Source organism: Anarhichas minor, unplaced genomic scaffold (assembly GCF_050575085.1).
Source record: "Anarhichas minor isolate MPS153535 unplaced genomic scaffold, ASM5057508v1 ptg000101l, whole genome shotgun sequence".
Classification (NCBI taxonomy): Eukaryota; Metazoa; Chordata; class Actinopteri; order Perciformes; family Anarhichadidae; genus Anarhichas; species Anarhichas minor.
Window position 1 is genome coordinate 134,893 of NW_027466547.1, and position 22,477 is coordinate 157,369.

The 22,477-nt window shown below is 45.2% G+C and overlaps 2 protein-coding genes across 4 annotated transcripts; both read left to right on the top strand.

Annotated features, from left to right (window-relative positions):
• Positions 1 to 1,455: 1,455 nt before the first annotated feature.
• Positions 1,456 to 8,723, top strand: galnt11 (UDP-N-acetyl-alpha-D-galactosamine:polypeptide N-acetylgalactosaminyltransferase 11 (GalNAc-T11)). Of its 3 annotated transcripts, none has more exons than XM_076082742.1 (12): positions 1,456 to 1,611; positions 3,262 to 3,516; positions 3,594 to 3,717; positions 4,180 to 4,346; positions 4,525 to 4,650; positions 4,986 to 5,235; positions 5,323 to 5,440; positions 5,559 to 5,711; positions 5,807 to 6,022; positions 7,326 to 7,430; positions 7,571 to 7,708; positions 8,061 to 8,723. In XM_076082742.1, the coding sequence occupies exons 2-12, from the start codon at positions 3,279 to 3,281 to the stop codon at positions 8,199 to 8,201; spliced, it is 1,776 nt and encodes a 591-aa protein (XP_075938857.1). In that variant the 5' UTR covers positions 1,456 to 1,611; positions 3,262 to 3,278; the 3' UTR covers positions 8,202 to 8,723. The 3 variants fall into 3 exon arrangements, with proteins under 3 accessions (XP_075938857.1, XP_075938859.1, XP_075938858.1); XM_076082744.1 differs by having other exon boundaries at positions 7,635 to 7,708; positions 8,061 to 8,200; XM_076082743.1 differs by having other exon boundaries at positions 1,474 to 1,611; positions 3,265 to 3,516.
• Positions 8,724 to 11,901: 3,178 nt separating this feature from the next.
• chodl (chondrolectin) lies at positions 11,902 to 20,983 on the top strand. Its single transcript, XM_076082745.1, is given in 8 exon segments — positions 11,902 to 12,092; positions 14,991 to 15,166; positions 15,231 to 15,418; positions 15,542 to 15,720; positions 16,084 to 16,134; positions 16,215 to 16,298; positions 16,370 to 16,466; positions 20,899 to 20,983. Coding segments are annotated over 8 exon segments (939 nt in total). The 5' UTR covers positions 11,902 to 12,013.
• The last annotated feature ends 1,494 nt before the right edge of the window (positions 20,984 to 22,477 follow it).

A 22,477-nucleotide genomic window follows, 5' to 3' on the forward strand; every position in this document is an offset into this window, starting at 1 on the left:
GGGGGCGGGGGTTACCTGGCGGTGGGTGATATGTTTCCATGGCGATGCTGTCGGTCTGGACGGCGTCATGAGAGCAGAGCAGTTCTTGTCAGAGTGAACAGGAACCTGCTCACCGTTTTAACCCTCCACCTTGTTCTGCAATTAAAATAGAACGTTTAATTTCACAGAACCCTCTTTTGTCTAAAAACTTTTGAATTCTTACTGTTTCTACACTAGATAGACATCTAGTCTGTAGCTCAATTTAAAGAAGAGATTCCATCTGTATTTAACTCAATACCACATCTCAATATAACAGAGGGCTCTATTGTCCCTCTGAGCATGAAGATAGTAAAACAGAGGCGGTTCGCTCTGCATCACACAGTACACATGCATTAACATAGATCATTGTGTGTCATTGTGTGTCTCTGGTCATTGTGTGTCTCTTTGTGGTCACTTTCTCCAACAGACTGATCCAGCGCCGCTGTCACAAGGACAGATACAGGAGAACATCCCTGCCCTCTGCTATTAGACTCTATAATAAAACACCTCTGGCCAGATCATCCTTCAAATGACTACAACACCACTACACGGTTGTTGCTGCTGTTGGCGATCTTTTGCACTACTGTTTTGTTTAGTTTTCCTACTTAGTTAATTTAATACCATTCTATTTTAGTTTATACTGTGCATTTTTCTGCATTTTTTATTACTTTATTTTCTTTAGATTTAATAGGTTCTGTGATGTTATTTTATTTTATTGTATATATTGTGCATTTTCCATACTTAATATTTTCATTTTACAGTGTAACTTCGTTTGCTGCTGCTACAGACAAATTTCCCCCTGGGGCTGAATAAAGTATATATCTATCTATTGTGTGTCTCTTTGTGGTCATGTTTTGTCATTGTGGTTGTGTCTTTGTGGTCATTGTCTCTTTGTAGTCATTGTGTGTCTTTGTGTCATTGTGTGTCTCATTGTGTATTTTTGTCTTATTGTGTGTCTCTTTGTAGTCATTGTGTCTCTTTGTGTCATTGTGTGTCTCATTGCGTGTCTCTTTGGTTCACATTGTGTGTCTCTGTTTATGTCTCACTGTGTGTCTCTTTGTGTCATTGTGTCTCTGTGTCATTGTTTGTCTCTTTGTGGTCATTGTTTGTGTCTCTTTGTCATTGTTTTTCTTTGTGTCTTTGTGTGTCTTATTGTGTCTTTGTGTCGTGTCTCTTTGTGTGTCTCATTGTGTCTTATTGTGTGTCATTGCGTGTCTCATTGCGTGTCTCTTTGGTTCACATTGTGTGTCTATTTGTGGTCATTGTGTCTCATTGTTTGTGTCATTGTGTGTCTCTTTGTGTCATTGTGTGTCTCTGGTCCCGGTGGGTCCGTCCAGGAATCCATCCTTAAGTCTGTAGTTTTATTTTGAAAAGTTGTGACCTGAACACTTTTCCTTTTAAGATTCTGATGTATTTTGTTGTGAAGGTCGTCAGCGGAAGTGACGTCTTTCCTGATGGTCTCTGTGTGTTTATATCCGGTCAGAACTCTACTAGAAATCCTGCTAATTTAAGCTCCGGCGGCTAGCGGACCTGTAGCCCGACGACAGGCTCCACCAGCTGCCGTAGTGCCGCTGAGCAAACCGCCGATGACCCGTGAGTAGAGTTCTGGGAAGAGGCCGAGGAGTCGGACATTAGAGCTTTTGATTGTAGAGCTTGTGAAGCTAAAGCTGTTAGCACATTTAGCTATTAACTCCTCTGAGTTCAGCTAGCGCTCGCTTAGCTAGCGGGTTCCATCATCGGACAGTTAATAGGAGCTTTTAGATTAAAGTCAAACTACAACTAAATTTAACGAGTTTCACATCAGCAGCTTTTCTATCGATATCATCTCGAATCTAACTGTCTACGTACTTCACTTTATACCAATCTCCGTTAAGAAAACTGAGATTTAGAAGTTAAACTACAAATAGACAAAGATCCGCTGCTCAAAACAAATTTGTGATTTGTTTTAATTCCTCAACATCCTCTCTTCAATACGGCCCACTCGTTTATTTAAACTACAAGTCACGTGACCGGTCATGTCAGGTAACATCATTCTAACGGAGAGAAACATGGCCGCTCTGTGTGTTGTGGAAGGGAACTTTAAAACGGTAGATTTCTTAAATGAGTTCGGCTGTAGAGTGAATGGTTTACTGTGGTGATTATTAACAGGTCTCCTGTCTCCTGACACCTGTCCCTTGACACACTCACCTGCTCAGGTGTTTGTTACATCAGCTGTCCACCAGTTTCTCTATCATCTATCTATATATATCTCTCTCTCTATATATATATATATACAGGTGCTGGTCATATAATTAGAATATCATCAAAAAGTTGATTTATTTCACTAATTCCATTCAAAAAGTGAAACTTGTCTATTATATTCATTCATTACACGCAGACTGATATATTTCAAATGTTTATTTCTTTTAATTTTGATGATTATAACTGACAACTAAGGAAAATCCCAAATTCAGTATCTCAGAAAATTAGAAGTTAGATAGTTTACAAAGGGCGGGGGGGTGAATCATGATCAGCCACCTGCAGGGAAAGGCTCCTCACAGCGACGTAATAGGATGTGACGCACATTTTAGTTGACAAAATATTTAAAAAACATTATTTTCAGTGACACAGTATCACCTCAAACTCCAAGATAAGAGGTGTTGCTTTTGAAAGATTGGCCACTGTGCAAAAAATAAAATACAAATAACCGTTATTTACGTGTGTTGACCAGATTTATGGACCATAATCTAGTAAACGTTTATGTGTATGTGTTTTTTAATGTAAATATGAGGTGAGAGAGATAAAGACCTGCAGCGCTGTAACTAAGTCTGAAAAATAAAACTTCTAAAACTTTCCATGAACTGTCTGTTTGAGTTCATAGAGGAATATTTTAGAGGAAGATCTTAAGTATCAAACACGACCGTTCATTATTAAAGACTACTTTATTACTCTGTCGTATTATTTTAACTAAGCAACCAATCTACTTCCTGTCTACACCGGCACCATCACGCCCAGTGTACGTGAAGAGTCACGTGATATTCGTTTTCAGGTGTATTAGTCTGGACTGAGATCATCTTGAAAACAATACTGAAACGCCGTGTGGACGGAGATCGTTTTTGTTTGTTAAAACTCCGTTTTAAAAGCCGCAACAGAGGGGCTGAAGAGCCGCGGGTTCCCGACCCCTCCCCTAACCCGTCCTCATCAGAATGACATGCTCTCTGTAGAACCATGTCGTCTGAATAATGGAATGATGATATCTCTCAGCAGTGTGATGTAAGGCGATGCGATCGGCCACCATGGCCAGTGTCACTCTGAGGTACTTCTGTTATGGCTGCCTCGTCACCTCGGCGACGTGGTCCATCCTCCTCTTCCTGTACTTCTCTTTGGGGGCGGAGCCAGGCCGTGGCAGGACCCCCCTGCGTCACCGTGGCCAGCCAATCACCAAGGGCCTGGCCGACCGAAGGGCGGGGCTTCGGCCTCTGCTGGCCAACGAGGGGGCAGAGCTGTCGCCAGAGATGGGTAAGTGTGGTGTGTTCAGGGCCGCTGGGAAATATTGGATACCCCCCTCCTCGTGATGACATGTCTCTTGTCCTCAGGGATGATCTTTAACGAAGCGGACCAGGAGCTGAGGGACAACGGTTACCACCGACACGCCTTCAACGTCCTCATCTCCACCAGACTGGGAAACCACCGAGAGCTGCCCGACACCAGAGACTCCCAGTAAGAAGCACACCAGAGGAGGGAGACATGGGTTCATTATGTATGACATCGAACCACTGGTTGCTGGTGATAAACCACTGGTTACTGGTGATTAGCCACTGGTTACTGGTGATTAGCCACTGGTTACTGGTGATGAACTGCTGGTTACTGGTGATTGACCACTAGTTACTGGTGATAAACTGCTGGTTACTGGTGATTAACCGCTGGTTACTGGCGATAGACCGCTGGTTACTGGTGATAAACTGCTGGTTACTGGTGATAAACTGCTGGTTACTGGTGATAAACTGCTGGTTACTGGTGATAAACTGCTGGTTACTGGTGATTAACCGCTGGTTACTGGTGATTAACCGCTGGTTATTGGTGATCAACTGCTGGTTACTGGTGATCAACCGCTGGTTACTGGTGATCAACCACTGCTTATTGATAACTGGTTATTGATAACTGGTTCATATTTACCTACAGGTGTCGGGATAAGGTTTACTCTCTGGCTCTACCTTCTGCCAGCGTAGTGATCTGTTTCTTCAACGAGGCGTTCTCTGCCCTGCTGAGGACCGTCTACAGTGTGCTCGACCGTACACCGGACTACCTGCTGCACGAGATCATCCTGGTGGATGACCACAGTGAGCTCGGTAAGTTTCAATAATCACTTATTTTCTTTGTCTGAACTATATTTTCTTTAATATCTTCCTGTTGTAGCAGCAACAGAACGTCCCCCTGGTCCACTGTAGTTAACATACCATTATTTAATCTCTCTAGTTAAACTTTAGAGATATGTTATATGTTTCTAACATATTTGAGTTGATTCAGAGGAGCTGAAGGACAACTTGGATCGGTACGTCAAGGAGGAGCTGAAGGGGAAAGTCAAACTGGTGAGGAACCAGAAGAGAGAAGGACTCATTCGAGGACGCATGATAGGAGCCTCACATGCTACTGGTATGTACTACATCCTTACTTACTACCGCTTTAAACCATGTAATCTTGTTCTCTACATCCTTAATCTGTTCAGTCCTTACATCCTTGCTTTTGGCATACTTCTGCTTTACATCCTTAATCCATACATCCTTATTTCCTACATCAAATAATCCCAAATCCTTGTTCCTTACATCCTTGTTGCTACTTCCTTAATTCTTGCATATCCTATCCCCATACATCTTTATTCCATAACAGAACATTTGACCTTTTATCCCTAAATCCTACCTCCCTACTTCCTACACATTACCTTTAGTTTCCTGCTCCCTACCTGGACTCACCTGTCTGTGTTTGTCCAGGTGAGGTGCTGGTCTTCCTGGACAGTCACTGCGAGGTGAACCAGGCTTGGCTTCAGCCTCTACTGGCTCCCGTCCAGAAGGACCGCCGCACCGTCGTCTGCCCCGTCATCGACATCATCTCAGCCGACACGCTGTCTTACTCTCCCTCCCCCATCGTCAGGGGAGGCTTCAACTGGGGCCTTCATTTCAAGTGGGACCCCGTCCCCCCCACTGAGCTCAATGGGCCAGAGGGAGCCACTGGACCAATCAGGTAACTATCTGACCAATCGGGCTGATGACTAATATTTAAACATCCTTCAGATTTTCTCACCTGTCTCCCTCCTCTCCTCCCCCTCAGGTCTCCCACCATGGCCGGCGGTCTATTCGCTATGAACAGGAAGTATTTTAACGAGCTTGGCCAATACGACGCCGGCATGGACATCTGGGGCGGGGAAAACCTGGAGATCTCCTTCAGGGTGAGGAAGCTGTTTTACTGACTGTCAATGAAGGTGTCATTGAGTCTGAGATGTTCAGATGGAGCAGGAGACAGGACGTGGTTAGCCTAGCTTAGCATAAAGACTCTGTGTCTCTCAGATCTGGATGTGTGGAGGTCAGCTGCTCATCATCCCCTGCTCCAGAGTCGGTCACATCTTCAGGAAGAGGCGACCCTACGGCTCGCCGGGGGGGCAGGACACCATGGCCCACAATTCACTGCGGCTAGCGCACGTCTGGATGGACGAGTACAAGGTACATACACACACACACACACACACACACACACACACACAGAGCCGTGATCCTGTCCTCTGACCTCACTTTCTGTGTCCCTGTGGACCAATCAGGAGCAGTATCTGTCCCTGCGTCCGGAGCTCCACGACCGCAGCTACGGTGACATCGGTGATCGCGTGACGCTGAGGAAGCAGCTTCAGTGTCACACGTTTCGCTGGTACCTCGACACCATCTACCCAGAGATGCAGACCGCCGCCAACGGCAACAAGCAGCAGCCGCTGTTCGTCAACAAAGGCCTGAGACGCCCCAAAGTCCTTCAGAGAGGACGGGTACCTGTCCCTCATGTTCACCTGTATACCTCTGTGACTGATGATGTAATACCTTGTTATATTGTTCTTCTGGTGGAGTCTGATCTCAGATCCATTCTGGTCTAATGGACCAATCAGCACCAGTTCATCTCCAGTTACCACTGGTTTGTTACCAGTAGAACATTTCCTCTCATGAAGTCACTGTTTTCAGTTCTAACATGTTAAACACAGAGGCCACGTCCACACTACTCCGTTTACGCCGAGCGTCCACACTACTCCGTTTGAAAACGGTCCCGAGGACGGATACATTTGAAAACTCGGGTTACCGACTAGTATGGACGGTCGGAAACTCATAAGTCTGGCAACGATGACGTAGACACCCATGTTCGCTACTTGATTGGTTGTTAGCAGTCACGACGTGTCCTTCCCTGATTCGTCACACCCCTATCACGGAAGTTCACAAACATCAACAGCCTTGATTACCGATCGACTACCAGGTTAATTTAACATGGACAACTGATTACAGGCGTTGCTGACCTTGTTGTCTTTACTAGCAGCTGTTGTCCAGTTAAAGTCTGCATTATTACGGAGGAAGTAGCTGTTATTGGAGTGATTAGTGAGCAGCGTGACCAGCGGCGTTATCAGCCCTACGGAGACGTCTGAAGTCACGGTTAGCGGCTTTGAGGAGGACTGACACAAAACAGAGGACTTTATTTTTATTATTTCTTAACTATTGTGAAGTCCACACACATAAACTATAAAGGAACAAAACATTAAATGCTCTCCAGTAGGACAGAGACTTCAGCCACCAGCAGAGCTACGAGTGAGAGACGAGTGTTGACCACATTTATGGATCATAAACTAGTAAACCTTTATGTGTAGATTTTAAAGGAGAGAGAGAGAGAATTATTAAAGACTACTTTATTACTGTCGTATATTTTAACTCGGCAACCAATCTACTTCCTGTTTACACCGGCATCCATGCGCAGTGTACGTGAAGAGCCACGTGATATTCGTTTTCAGGCGTGTTAGTCTGGACGGAGATCATTTAGAAAAAGATGCTGAAACTCTGTGTGGAAAGAGATCGATTTCATTTTAGAACTCCGTTTTAAAACGAAAACTCCGTAGTGTGGATATAGCCTGACATTATGACATCAGTTTGAACAAAAGGTGTTACATTATCGGTAAAAATGTTCTGACAATATCTGTCGTTTATTTCATTTATGTTGCTGCAGCGCTTCATATTTATTCACACTCATTATTTCATGGTTCATTTAGAATTTTTATGCCTCGACAAATTTAACCCTATGTTTGTATCTTTCAGCTCCGTAACCTAGCAACCGGGCGTTGTCTGGTGGCCCAGGGCCGAGTCAGTCAGAAGGGGGGCGTCGTTGTCTTGAGACCATGTGACCCCCGAGACCCTGAACAGGTGAGCACATGACCAACCATTTAATGAAGGAGACAGGTGAGGGAGACACTGTTAATACTGGTGTGTGTGTAGGACTGGTCCTATGATGAAGACTCTCTCACTATGCGTGTGTGTGTGTGTGTGTGTGTGTGTGTGTGTAGGACTGGTCCTATGATGAAGACTCTCAGCTGGTTCTTTCTGGTCTTCTGTGTCTCGATGTTTCAGAGGTCAGGACCTTTGACTCCCCCAGACTGATGAAGTGTCACGGCTCAGGGGGGTCGCAGCAGTGGAGCCAGGGGGTGAGACACGCGCACACACACACACAGAGACACACACACGATGCTGTCACAATATATCCTGCTCTCCGATTGGCTGTCAGCTGTCTCTGGGCCCGTAATGACATGACTTCCTGCTCCGTCCTGATTGGCTGTTGGATTAGATTTAGAGAGATGAGTTCAGAGATGATGACCGTCTGTCTCTCTCCCTCTCTCTGTCTGTCTGCCTGTCTCTCTCTCCCTGCCTGTCTCTCTCTCTTCCTGTCTGTCTCTCTCTCTCTGTCTCGGTCTCTCTCTCTCTCTCTGCCCCTCTCTCTGTCTCTGTCTCTGTCTCTCTCTCTCTCTCTCTTTCTCTCTCTCTCTCTCTCTCCTGCAGAAGTCCAACCGTCTGTACCAGGTCTCGGTTGGTCAGTGTCTCTCCGTTGCTCAGCCAATCGGGCCAGCTGGGCCCAAGGGTTACGTCTCCATGGCGATATGTGACTCGTCTCAGGCTCAGCAGTGGCAGCTGGAGGGCTGAGATGTGTTCAAAGGCATCAGGTTTTATGGACTCTGTGAGATTTAAATGTTCCTATTCACTCTTTCGATCGATTGTGTTTTTCTCAGGACGACTTTTATGAACCATCAGATTTTATTTAGTTTTCATGTTTCTCTCTTTTTAAACGGAGCAGTTTCAGTTTCAGATAAGACTTGAAAAACAACCAGTCCTGGAATATCCTGGAATATTTATTTTAGATTCCAGGACCCTACAGGAGGAGTTTTTTTTATCTGTGATGATATGAACATCTGGACTGATGAGGATCTTTGTGGGAGAGGGTGGACACAAAGACAATGAAACTCAAACAGATTCTTAAAAGCTGAACATGTTTCTGGATTTATGAGTGAATAAAGTGAGTGAAGACATGTTGAAGGATCCCGAACTCACCTGTTGACATGTAACTCACCTGTGTGACGTCAGCTGATTGTCGTTACAATGACAGTATTACAGATGTTTTTAAAGTTTGTCTTTGTGTCATTTCATCATCAATAAATCTTAAACCCACCAAGTCATCATTATTTTAACACTGCGATCGTGGGGGAGGGGACTTAAGGTCATGTGGTCGGTCAAAGGGTCGGTCATGTGGTTGCCCCCTCCTTCACCTCGGACCACCAACAACAAACACTCAGGTACAAACTATTTTCAACCAATGGTTGATGACCAACTCCTCCACAGCCTCCTGTCCTCTCGCCCAGACAACAGTAATTCATTATTTACTAAATGATGCAGCAGCAGGAAACACATCCAGACTTCTGGCTGAATTACACTATTGATTACTTTTAAATCCCTAAATGCTCTGGCTCTGCTTTACCTTTAAGAACTCACCCTTTATTCTGCTCCGATCACCTGAATGTCAGATCAGCTAAATCTGAGATTAAAAGCTATAAAAACCAGACTAGCGTTTGTATAATGTATTTTTAACAATGTTTTTAATGCTGTTCTTTTACATTTAGTTTCATTTCTCTGTATTTTCCCTTTTTTTCTTTTTTAAATGACCATTTTAGGATTTAGAGGCATGTAGTGATGAGTTTGCTGATTGTAATACAATAATACAACATAACTTTATTCATACAGTCCTGTTCAACAACAACAATACAACATAACTTTATTCATACAGTCCTGTTCAACAACAATAATACAACATAACTTTATTCATACAGTCCTGTTCAACAACAACAATAATATAACGTAACTTTATTCATACGTTCCTGTTCAACAACAATAATATAACATAACTTTATTCATACAGTCCTGTTCAACAACAACAATAATATAACGTAACTTTATTCATACAGTCCTGTTCAACAACAATATAACATAACGTTATTCATACAGTCCTGTTCAACAACAACAATAATACAACTTAACTTTATTCATACAGTCCTGTTCAATAACAACAATAATACAACTTAACTTTATTCATACATTCCTGTTCAACAACAACAATAATACAACATAACTTTATTCATACAGTCCTGTTCAACAGGATTAATAACATCGAGGTTAACCTCAGTGCAGAAACAGTTTGTGTGTGTGTGTGTGTGTGTGTGTGGTAATCAGCAGTAAGTGGAGTGTGTTTCTGGACAGAGACGATCAGCTGCCTGCAGCCGATCAATACTGAGAATGGAGGGAGAGAGATCATTGTATGTGTGTGTGTGTGTGTGTGTGTGTGTGTGTGTGTGTGTGTGCCTCCTCGACGTCACTATGTAAAACAGTTTTTATACCAACGGTGGTGTTGTGTGTGTTGTGATGGCCCTGCCTCTAACAGCAGTCGTGGCTGTCAGGTGAACTCTCAACTTCCTCTCAGACGTTTTAAAAAAGAAAGTTTTGAGTTCAAGATGTGGTCAATACACACACACACACACACACACACACACACACACACACACACACTCACACGCACGCACACGCGCACACACACACACACACACACTTTCCCGTCAGTCACAAAACACTACAAGTAAATGATACATCCTAAAAGATGACGTAATATATGTGAGTATATATGTTTGTTGTACGGATAAATAAAGAATGAATGAAGTTATGTTGCTGAGAGCAGCAGAGCTCTGACAGGCAGTGAGTTTAATGTTCAGGAACGAAAACCGGTCAATCAAGACTAGTGAGCGCCATTGAAAGCAGCTCAGGCTTTCATTGATTTCCATTCTCATCAGAGGAATAATAAAGTGCTTTTGTCACATCGCTGCACACGTTTTGCTCCCGGACACAAACGATTTCCAACATCCGTCACAGAGATTAATGAGCGAGCTTCTGAAATACCTCATGACCCTTTTAGACTGTATTCAAATAAATACCATGATTATTAATTATTACCTTTAGTGATGACTTCTGTATCTCATAATCACAAGAAAGATACAAAGTGAGACAATAACAGAATACATTTATTCATTTATTTATTATTATTGGGTTTATTTAATGCATTTAGTTCCAGTATTACTACCATTGATTTAGTTCTAGTACTACTGGTATTACTACCATTGATTTAGTTCTAGTACTACTGGTATTACTACCATTGATTTAGTTCTAGTACTACTGGTATTATTACCATTGACTACAGGTATTACTACCATTGATTTAGTTCTAGTGCTACTAGTATTACTACCATTGATTTAGTTCTAGTACTACTGGTATTACTATCATTGATTTAGTTCTAGTACTACTGGTATTACTACCATTGATTTAGTTCTAGTACTACTGGTATTATTACCATTGACTACTGGTATTACTACCATTGATTTAGTTATAGTGCTACTAGTATTACTACCATTGATTTAGTTATAGTACTACTAGTATTACTACCATTGATTTAGTTCTAGTGCTACTAGTATTACTACCATTGATTTAGTTATAGTACTACTGGTATTACTACCATTGATTTAGTTATAGTACTACTAGTATTACTACCATTGACTACTGGTATTACTACCATTGATTTAGTTCTAGTACTACTAGTATTACTACCATTGACTACTGCCGAGGGAAACTGTTAGCATAGTTTAGCACAAAGACTGGAAGCAGAGGGAAACTGTTAGCACAAAGACTGGAAGCAGAGGGAAACTGTTAGTATAGCTTAGCACAAAGACTGGAAGCAGAGGGAAACTGTTAGCCTAGCTTAGCACAAAGACTGGATGCAGAGGGAGACTGTTAGCCTAGCTTAGCACAGAGACTGGATGCAGAGGGAGACTGTTAGCCTAGCTTAGCACAAAGACTGGATGCAGAGGGAGACTGTTAGCCTAGCTTAGCACAAAGACTGGATGCAGAGGGAGACTGTTAGCCTAGCTTAGCACAGACACTGCATCAGATGAGAATGAACATGATGAGAAGATGCTGCTCACACCTTCAGATGGATCGATGACAGAAGAGATTTGAGTTTTGTCATAACTGATATCAGAGGAATGAGTGAGTGTTTCTTTTATTGATCAGCTGGAAACCAATCAGCTTCCTCTCTATGTAAGTGAATTAAACTGAAGTGTACGTGGCCCCCCAGGGCTTAGTGATATAGGAGGTAACATCTGGGGCTCTGTAGGCAGGATCGATCGGGGGGGAGGAGAGGAGGAGGAAGGAGACAGGGAGGAGAGAGAGAAGGGAAACAGAGAGAGAGGAGCAGCAGACAGTCTCTCCTCCTCACGCTTCACACCACAGAAGAAGAGAAACAAGAAAGGAAGTGAAGGGAAAATGGAAGTAAACAGATAAACTTGAGCTTTTATTTTGAAGTTTTTCTTTTATAAATCTTTACATCGATTGTTTTTTCTTTACGTTACGTTTTTAAAAACAAGATGAGAGTTTTGCTGTTGATCCTCGGGGTCGTCATGGCGATGATGGTAACCCGGGGCAGCGGAGCGCGGGTGGTGAGCGGTGAGTTACGAAAATAAAGTTTAATAAATAAGATGTCATTGATACTGAGTGTACTTATGACTTAGGATCAGTGAATAAACTGATCGAACAGCATGAAAGACGTTCCAAACATTTGGTTAATTATAAATAATTCATTGATTTGTATTGAAAATGTATTCAAATAACATTAAACATCATTTAATTAACGCCTTAAACGTGAAAAGTTAGGATGTTTTTATGCTATTTAGTAAATGTTAAGGACTTTTTACCCTTCAAAAAATAGATGAAAAATAATTGTGGTGAGACAAAATGAAGGCACGTTGTTATTTTGCAAATTTTAAGAAGATTTCAACCATTAAATACATTTTATTCCATTCATAAAAACCCATTAACATCCCTTACAAAATAAATACATTTTATTGAACCCAAATCTGGGTGAACCCATAAAACAGGGTTTCAGCTTCAGCTTCAACCACCACTTCAGGTGAGGTAGTGGTTGAAGCTGAAGTACCAGCATCATGACCAGCACTGAATTAGAGGCACTGATGATGATGCATCAGTTCATTCAATGATCAATATATATATGATGTTATCATTTATATTGAAATTATTTATTTATTTCATTAGAAATTGTTTTGATGCTAAAAAAGAGAGGGAGACAGAGAGAGAGAGAGACAGAGAGAGAGAGAGAGAGAGGCTGATAGTAGACAGATATATATGGAGCTCTTTAGTGGCTTTAACAGTAAAGTGATGATGCTGCAGAAGAGAATCCAGCTAATCACTTAAAGTAGAGTGTGTGAGGCTGTTTTAACCAGACTGTGTATTAATCACTAGAGACACACACACACACACACACACTCACACTCACGCAAACACACACGCATACACACACACACACACACACACACACACACACACAGCTTTTCTCTCAGTGACTCTGCTGTACTGATATCAGCGTTTCTATGCAAAGTGATTGTCACTAATATGATAGAGTCATGAAGAGATCAAGGAAGAAATAGGCCTCCTAGTAAGGGATCAAGTACAAAGAAGGATCCTAGTAACGGATCAAGTACAAAGAAGCCTACTAGTAAGGGATCAAGCACAAAGAAGCCTACTAGTAAGGGATCAAGCACAAACAAGCCTCCTAGTAAGGGATCAAGCACAAAGAAGCCTACTAGTAAGGGATCAAGCACAAACAATCCTCCTAGTAAGAGATTAAGTACAAAGAAGCCTCCTAGTAAGAGATTAAGTACAAAGAAGCCTCCTAGTAAGAGATTAAGTACAAAGAAGCCTCCTAGTAAGGGATCAAGTACAAAGAAGCCTGCTAGTAAGGGATTAAGTACAAAGAAGCCTCCTAGTAAGGGATTAAGTACAAAGAAGCCTCCTACTAAGGGATCAAGTACAAAGAAGCCTGCTAGTAAGGGATTAAGTACAAAGAAGCCTCCTAGTAAGAGATTAAGTACAAAGAAGCCTCCTAGTAAGGGATCAAGTACAAAGAAGCCTGCTAGTAAGGGATTAAGTACAAAGAAGCCTCCTAGTAAGGGATCAAGCACAAACAAGCCTACTAGTAAATTCGCCAAATTCTCAATTATCCATCAGTTACACGTCCAGGTCTGGATAGGACAGCGTCTGGGTCCGGATCCGGTCCGCCTATTAGTGACCCCTGGTCTATGCGTACAGCCAACACACAGAGAGCTCTCTTTTACAGCTGGTTGTCAATTTGAATCATTACCCCATTACAACTTTTAGTTTTTTATCAGCTAACGCCAATCACCCTCTCTCCTCCGCCACAAGCATGGATTCTGTTGAGGGGACCCCAGACATTCAAACTCTATCACACAAGCGAGAATCACGCTATACAGAATTAAAGACTGAGATATAAAATCTCCTACCTGATATGTTGGCCTCTAGCGTGATTGTCGGTTGGCTGAAGAAGTGGAAGATGTCCCGAGCCTCGACTCAAACACACGTTGGGCGCCAATTATGTTGTGGCAGAAACACCACCATCATGTAGTGGTAGAAACACAAAACACCACCATCATGTAGTGGTAGAAACACAAACACCACCATCATGTAGTGGCAGAAACACAAACACCACCATCATGTAGTGGTAGAAACACAAACACCACCATCATGTAGTGGTAGAAACAGAAACACCACCATCATGTAGTGGTAGAAACACAAACACCACCATTATGTTGTGGAAGAAACACAAACACCACCATCATGTAGTGGTAGAAACAGAAACACCACCATCATGTAGTGGTAGAAACACAAACACCACCATTATGTAGTGGCAGAAACACAAACACCACCATCATGTAGTGGCAGAAACACAAACACCACCATCATGTAGTGGTAGAAACACAAACACCACCATCATGTAGTGGTAGAAACAGAAACACCACCATCATGTAGTGGTAGAAACACAAACACCACCATTATGTAGTGGCAGAAACACAAACACCACCATTATGTAGTGGTAGAAACACAAACACCACCATCATGTAGGGGTAGAAACACAAACACCACCATCATGTAGTGGTAGAAATGAAGAGAAGAGATGCGGTTGGTGGAGTTGCAAACCAGCGGGGAAATGTCTTTATTGCACTCAATGGCAATTCATAACAAATCCGATGTGATAGTTCTTACGTCATACTTTTATAGTCTAAATTCAGCCCCTTTTGTCACTTTCCACCAATCAAAACCCATTGATTGAACCATAAACAAAGCACATCTGGTCTTCTCATTATGTCATGCTCTCTTGTCCTCGTCTGGGTCAACATAACATTTTGGCATAATGAGTTATATGAGGCTTTTCTTCAACAGTAGTTGGGATGGATCAAGAAGAAGCTTCCTAGTTGAGGTTTAAGGAGATGACACAGTAGGAGGGACTATGACTCTGTCCTTCCCCCTCAGGTCAGACGGTGTGTCTCAGAGGTCCAAAGCGTCCTTGCTATAAGATTGCTTACTTCCACGACGTGTCGAGCCGCATTGCGTTCAGAGAAGCTCGTCAGGCCTGTGAGATGGACGGAGGCTCTCTGCTCAGCATCGAGAGCCCGGTGGAACAGAACCACATCGAAAACCTGCTGCAGGTGAGACCCACAACTGGTCCTCTTCATCTCCTCCTCCTCTCATCTTTCTCTTTCTCGTCTCCAGGAGCTTCGTTCAGGAGCAGTGGGCGGTGCAGGAGGAGGTGCAGGAGGAGGAGGTATAGTGGACGGGGACTTCTGGATCGGTCTGACTCGGGTGGACGGAGTCGACCAGACTCATCCTGAACTCAGCAACACCTTCACTTCCTGTCCACAGCTCTACCACTGGACCGATGGGAGTCTGGCCTCCTTCAGGTGAGTAAAGGTGATGCTGATGTTGAAGCCTCCAAGTTAGGGATCAAGTACAAAGAAGGGGGTGGGGTTTAGCAAACAGCCAATTTACTAGTGATGATGATGATGATGATGATGATGATGTAGGAACTGGTATTTTGATGAGCCGTCCTGTGGAGGAGAGGCCTGCGTCGTGATGTACCATCAACCAACTGCTCTACCTGGTCTGGGCGGCGCTTATCTCTACCAATGGAACGACGACCGCTGCAACATGAAACACAACTTCATATGCAAATACCAACCAGGTACCATCAGCTTCACTCTCTGTTAGACAAACCAGGTACCATCAGCCAATCAGAATGTAATTACATGTGTTTATTATATTAAATTAATATATTTATAAAATCACTGTTTCATATAGAGACCATATATCTCTATATGAAGCAGTGATTTTATAAATATATTCATTATCTTTAGCCATATTGAGAAAGCCTTTCAATCTTTTTGTTTGCAGATTCTTTCTCTCAGAATTTCTCTTGTTTTTCTTTTTCTTTTTTTAATTTGTTCTTAATTTCTGTCATTATTTCATTCACTTGTTCACTTCTTTTGTTTGATCTAATTATATATTTTTCAACTGAATTCATTTTGTTTGTTCATTCATTGTTTCTGCCTTTATTTTGTTCTTTCAGAGACTCATCTTGTGAAGGAAAAAGGTGCCACACCTGCAGGGCGGAGCACAGGTGAGCAGGAAAGTCCTTATAGGGTCATGTCTTCATATATGTATGTATATATATATATTTATACATGTGTGTGTCCTCAGAGGCCACTGCAGGTGGAGGTGTGGTCAAACAACCTGCAGGCAGTGAGGAGGTCCCCCCTCAGGTGACCATGGCTGGAACTTCAGGTACGAGCCCCTTTGACCTCTGACCCCTCTGACCTCTGAACACGTGTAATGTTTTGTCTGTCTGTCTCCAGGCATGTTACTGGTGTACGTGATCATACCCACAATCCCCCTGCTGCTGCTCATCCTGGTGGCTTCTGGGACATGTTGTTTTCAGATGCTCAGTAGAAGGTAAGACTAAAGAAACTACAAATCCCAGCATCCTCTTCTCCTACTCCCGTTGATAAGTAAAGAGGTGAAGTCCGTCCCCTCCGCTGTGACCCATGGCAGCTTATTTCAGGAGTGACAAATGTTTTTGTGATTCTGTTTAGTTTCTGCCATTAATGATACATTTAGAAAGTCAAGAGTAGCAGTTTGTTGTGGTTTCATTTAGTTTCATTGAATTCCATCTATCTCACCACATCTACGTCACAAACACAAGGTAGCAAGGTAGCTCAGCTCCGTTTAACTCGCTCCGTTTAACTCGCTCCGTTTAACTCGGCTCCGTCTAACTCGGCTCCGTTTAACTCGCTCCGTTTAACTCGCTCCGTTTAACTCGGCTACGTTTAACTCGCTCCGTTTAACTCGGCTCAGTTTAATTCGGCTACGTTTAACTCGGCTACGTTTAACTCGGCTCAGTTTAACTCGGCTCCGTTTAATTAGGATAAGTTTAACTTGCTCCTCCGCAAATCGCCATCTTAACGTGGTGGAGGAGTTTGAGTGGCTCAGTGATCCTGGGAGCTATGTTGTCCGGGGCATTAGCCCCTGGTAGGGTCTCCCAAGGCAAACAGGTCTCAGGGGAGAGCCCAGACTAAGAGCGGTTCAAAACGACCCCAATGAAAAGCAGTCCACGGACTTCAGTCACCTCGCCCGGACCAGGGAAACCGGGGCACCCTCCCGGAGCCAGACCCAGGAGGGGAGCTCGTCGGCGAGCGTCTGGTGGCCGGGCCTTTGCCCATGGGGCCCGGTCGGGCTCAGCCCGAATAAACAGCATGGAGCAGCCACCCTGTGGACCCACCACCCGCAGGGATAAGCATCGGGGTCGGGTGCAACGCAGACCGGGCGGCGGGTCAGGCGGGAGGCCTGGGCGAGCCGATCGCCGGCGGCATAGACTAGCTCTAGGGACGTGGAACGTCACCTCGCTAGCGGGGAAAGAGCCAGAGCTGGTGCAGGAGGTGGAGCGGTACCAGCTAGATATAGTTGGACTCACCTCCACACACATCGCTGGCTCTGGAACCAAGCTCCTGGAGAGGGGTTGGACTTTGTCCTTTTCCGGAGTTGCCCAGGGTGAGAGGCGCCGGGCGGGAGTGGGGATACTCACGAGCCCCGGCTGAGCGCCGCTGTGTTGGAGTTCTCCCCGGAGAACGAGAGGGTCGCCTCCATGCGCCTACGGGTTGCGGGGAGCAAGGCTCTGACTGTGGTTTGTGCTTATGCACCAAACAGCAGTTCAGAGTATCCGGCCTTCTTGGAGTCGGTGGGAGGGGTCCTGGAAAGGGCGCCGCCTACCGACTCCATAGTTATCCTGGGGGACTTCAACGCTCACGTGGGCAATGACGGAGAAACCTGGCGGGGGGTGATTGGGAGGAACGGCTTGCCCGATCTGAACCCGAATGGTATTTTGTTATTGGACTTTTTTGGCCATAACGAACACCATGTTCGAACATAAGGTGGCTCATAAGTGTACCTGGTACCAGAACACCTTAGGCCGGAGATCAATGATCGACTTTGTAATCGTATCATTTGATTTGCGGCCGTATGTCTTGGACACTCGGGTGAAGAGAGGAGCAGAGCTGTCAACTGATCACCACCTGGTGGTGAGTTGGATCAGATGGCAGGGGAACCGGTTGGAAAGACCCGGCAAGCCCAAACGTGTAGTGAGGGTGAACTGGGAACGTCTGGCGGAAGACCCTGTCCGGGAGGTCTTTAACTCCCACCTCCGGAAGAACTTCTCACACATCCCGAGGGAGGTTGGGGACATGGAATCCGAATGGACCATGTTCAAAGCCTCTATTGTGGACGCGGCCGCTAGGAGCTGTGGCCGGAAGGTCATCGGTGCCTGTCGTGGCGGCAACCCGAGAACCCGGTGGTGGACACCGGAGGTGAGGGAAGCTGTCAAGCTGAAGAAGGAGACCTTCAAGGCTTGGTTGGCCCAGGGGTCTCCCGAAGCAGCTGACAGGTACCGGCAGGCCAGAAGGGCTGCAGCTGCGGTGGTCGCGAATGCTAAAACTTGGGCATGGGTGGAGTTCGGGGAGGCCATGGAGAAGGACTTTCTGTTGGCCTCAAGGAGGTTCTGGCAAACCATCCGACGGCTCAGGAAGGGAAAGCAGGGCTTACCCCAGGCTGTTCTCAGCAGGGGGGGGGGAACTGCTGACTCGAACAGGGGACATCGTCGGGCGGTGGAAAGAGCACTTTGAGGAACTCCTAAACCCGACCAACATGTCCTCTGCAGAGGAGGCAGCGCCTGAAGATCTAGGGGGAGGCTCACCCATATCCCTGGCAGAGGCCGCTGAGGTAGTCAAAAAGCTCCTCGGTGGCAAGGCGCCGGGGGTGGATGAGATCCGCCCTGAGATGCTGAAAGCGCTGGACATAGTTGGGCTGTCCTGGCTGACACGCCTCTTCAATGTCGCATGGGGGTCGGGATCAGTGCCCATGGACTGGCAGACCGGGGTGGTGGTTCCCATTTTCAAAAAGGGGGACCGAGAGTGTGCTCGAATTACCGGGGTATCACACTACTCAGCCTCCCGGGGAAGGCTTATGCCAGGGTGCTGGAAAGGAGGCTCCGACCGTTTGTCGAACCTCAGATTCAAGAGGAGCAATGCGGATTCCGTCCCGGCCGTGGAACAGTGGACCAGCTCTTTACCCTCGCAAGACTACTGGAGGGGTTCTGGGAGTTTGCCCAACCAGTCTACATGTGCTTTGTGGACTTGGAGAAGGCTTTCGACCGGGTCCCTCGGGGGTTCTTGTGGGGGGTGCTGCGGGAGTATGGGGTGCCGGACCCATTACAACGGGCGATCCGGTCTCTGTACGACTGCAGTAGGAGCTGTGTCCGCATTCTCGGCAATAAGTCAGACACGTTCCCGGTGGGTGTTGGCCTCCGCCAGGGCTGCCCTTTGTCTCCGGTCCTGTTCGTGACTTTCATGGACAGGATATCTAGGCGCAGCCGGGGGGTGGAGAACGTCAGGTTCGGGGGTCTCGGGATCGCCTCTCTGCTGTTTGCAGATGATGTGGTCCTGTTAGCCTCCTCGGATCGTGACCTCCAGCATTCACTGGGGCGGTTTGCAGCCGAGTGTGAAGCGGCGGGGATGAGAGTTAGCACCTCCAAATCTGAGGCCATGGTGCTCTGCCGGAAACCGGTGGATTGCTCCCTCCAGGTGGGGACGGAGTGCCTACCTCAAGCGAAGGAGTTCAAGTATCTCGGGGTCTTGTTCACGAGTGAGGGTAAGATGGAGCGGGAGATCGACAGACGGATCGGTGCGGCTGCAGCAGTAAAGCAGGCGCTGCACCGGACCGTCTTGGTGAAGAGGGAGCTGAGCCGGAAGGCAAAGCTCTCAATTTACCACTCGGTCTACGTTCCTACCCTCACCTATGGTCACGAACTCTGGGTCGTGACTGAAAGGACAGGGTCGCGGCTACAAGCGGCCGAAATGAGCTTCCTCCGTAGGGTGGCCGGGCTCAGCCTTAGAGATAGGGTAAGGAGCTCGGTCATCAGGAGGGAGCTTGGAGTCGAGCCGCTACTCCTTCGCGTCGAAAGGAGTCAGCTGAGGTGGTTCGGGCATCTAATTAGGATGCCTCCTGGACGCCTCCCACTGGAGGTTTTCCAGGCACGTCCAACTGGGAAGAGACCCCGGGGAAGACCCAGAACACGCTGGAGGGATTACATCTCCCAGCTGGCCTGGGAACGCCTCGGGATCCCCCAGAATGAGCTGGAACATGTTGCCGGTGAGAGGGAAGTCTGGGTCAGCCTGCTTGGCCTGTTGCCACCGCGACCCGACCCCGGATAAGCGGAGGAAAATGGATGGATGGATGGAAGTTTAACTTGGCTACAAAGCTAACAAAGACTGTTTTATTTTGTTTCTGCTGAGTTTGAATGACGTTTGTTTGTTAAATTCTCTTTAGGGACAAACATCCTGTTTGAGAAACATTTTTCTCTCCACGTTGACTTCCACAGATTTTTAACGATATCAGGTCTCATGGGAGGAGGAGTGGCTTCACCTCTCTTTTACTGCTGATGATGCAGTGTGTGTGTGTGTGTGTGTGTGTGTGTGTGTGTGAGATGCTTACTCAGTGATTATGACAGATCAAACACTGACATCTTGTTAACAAGAGCTGATTTACAGCAGCACCTGGCTCACTGCTCTGTGTGCCCTGTCCGTGTGTGTGTGTGTGTGCGGGTGTGAGTGTGAGTTGTGTGTGAGAGAGAAACAGTCTGCTCTCTATATTCAGTGAACCTGCTGTGTGTTTCAAAGTACTAATACCACACAGTAAAATACTCTTACTGTAAAAGTACTAATGCAACAATGTAAGGTAACTATACCTGTCAGAAACATGTGGTAGAGTAGAAGGACGAGTACTTGAAACTTGTACCTAATTACAGTACTTGAGTAAAAGTACTCTCTCCTCGCAGTACTTCTCGCACCAAGACGGCCGTAGTGTCTCAGTCAAACCTTTGGATCTCCAAGACGCCCAAACCAGACCGGATGGAGGTCTGACATCTGTGATGTCACAGTGATGTCACAGTGTCGTCAGCAGAAGGATGACATCACATCACGCCTCCGCCAATCATCTTCATCGAGCGGTGACGGACAGTGTTTATACTCGTTCACTGTACTGCAGAATAAACACATTACTGCACATTACTCATGTATTTTCATGTAGATAAGTGTACTTTACTGCCCTCTCTTCCTTCCTTTTGTCCTTCTCTCCTCCCCCCTTGATGTTTAACGTTTGCACTTAATGAAGTGGCAGTGATCAGCAGCTGAGAAGAAATGAAGCGCCCCTCAGGGCGGGTGGAGTCACTGCAGGGATGCGTTAGTTTTCAGAGCAGAGGGGGGTAGGATTCATATTTCTGCAAATTAAAAAGGGAAGGACAGAGAGATACGTCGGCCATCTTTATATACAGATAAACGTGTGTATATATAAGATATCATTTGGGAGGAACATTTTATTCTTTATCTAATAAGAAACTTGGTCGCCTCCCTTCGGACGAACGGAGAAAATAGTTTATTGTGTAATCAGTATATAAACATGTGATAACTGGTTTAAAACCCACAATAAGAGAGTTGTGAGCTAATTAAATGTTCATAATCAGGTTTTATAGTTTTGTGATACTGCTCGACAGTTTTGGTGTTCAAACCCTTTCATCGCCTACGCTAAGTTTCCAAGAAGCTGAGCGTGTGGTGACCTTTGTCCACGCAATATACTTGTACGAGAGACTTCGGCAGGTGTACGATTAGCTCCTTCTGACCTCCTCTTGGCCTGTCTAACCGATGTTTAACCGTGTAACCTCGATGTAAAGGGGAAGTTCCCTCAGCCCCGCTGTGTGCTTAAATATTCAACTCATCTTGTAATGAGTTGTTCTTTCTCATGCAGATAATCTTTACGCTAATTGAACCTTCTCTGTGAAGAGAATAAAATCCACAAAGACAAGTTCTGTTTCATAGTATTCTTTGTTTCAGCACCTTTAAAAGACTCACGGTTTAGCGGGTATAATAATTTCCGACATACTATAATATAACTATATTAATTACTTTTACGACATACTAAAAAGTTATTTATAAAGTAATAGTATAGCATGCCGTAAAAAGTCATTAAAAAAGTTAGTTTAGTAAGTCTTAAAAACTTTGTTTGTTTTGGTATTAGAGAATTATTATCCATAGTCCACACTCCAGATCAGTGGGTGACGGTAATGTTTGTCAACCGCCATGAAAAGCAAAAGAAGAAGAAGAAGAAGAAGCAGCAGCAGCAGCAGCAGAAGCAGCAGCAACAGCCATGTGCGGCAGCTGAAGGAAATCTTTACTGCGGACAAGGACTGTAGGAGATTGGAGTGCGTAAGAAGAAAAGTGTGTTGGAAAATGGTTGATTACGAGAAGAGAGCAGAAATTTTGCGGTTGAGCAACAACTGTACCGTGAATGCAGATATCATGGGTGATATTTGAGATGCTGAGAGTGATAATATGCCATGGCAAGAAGCTACCAGAAAGAGG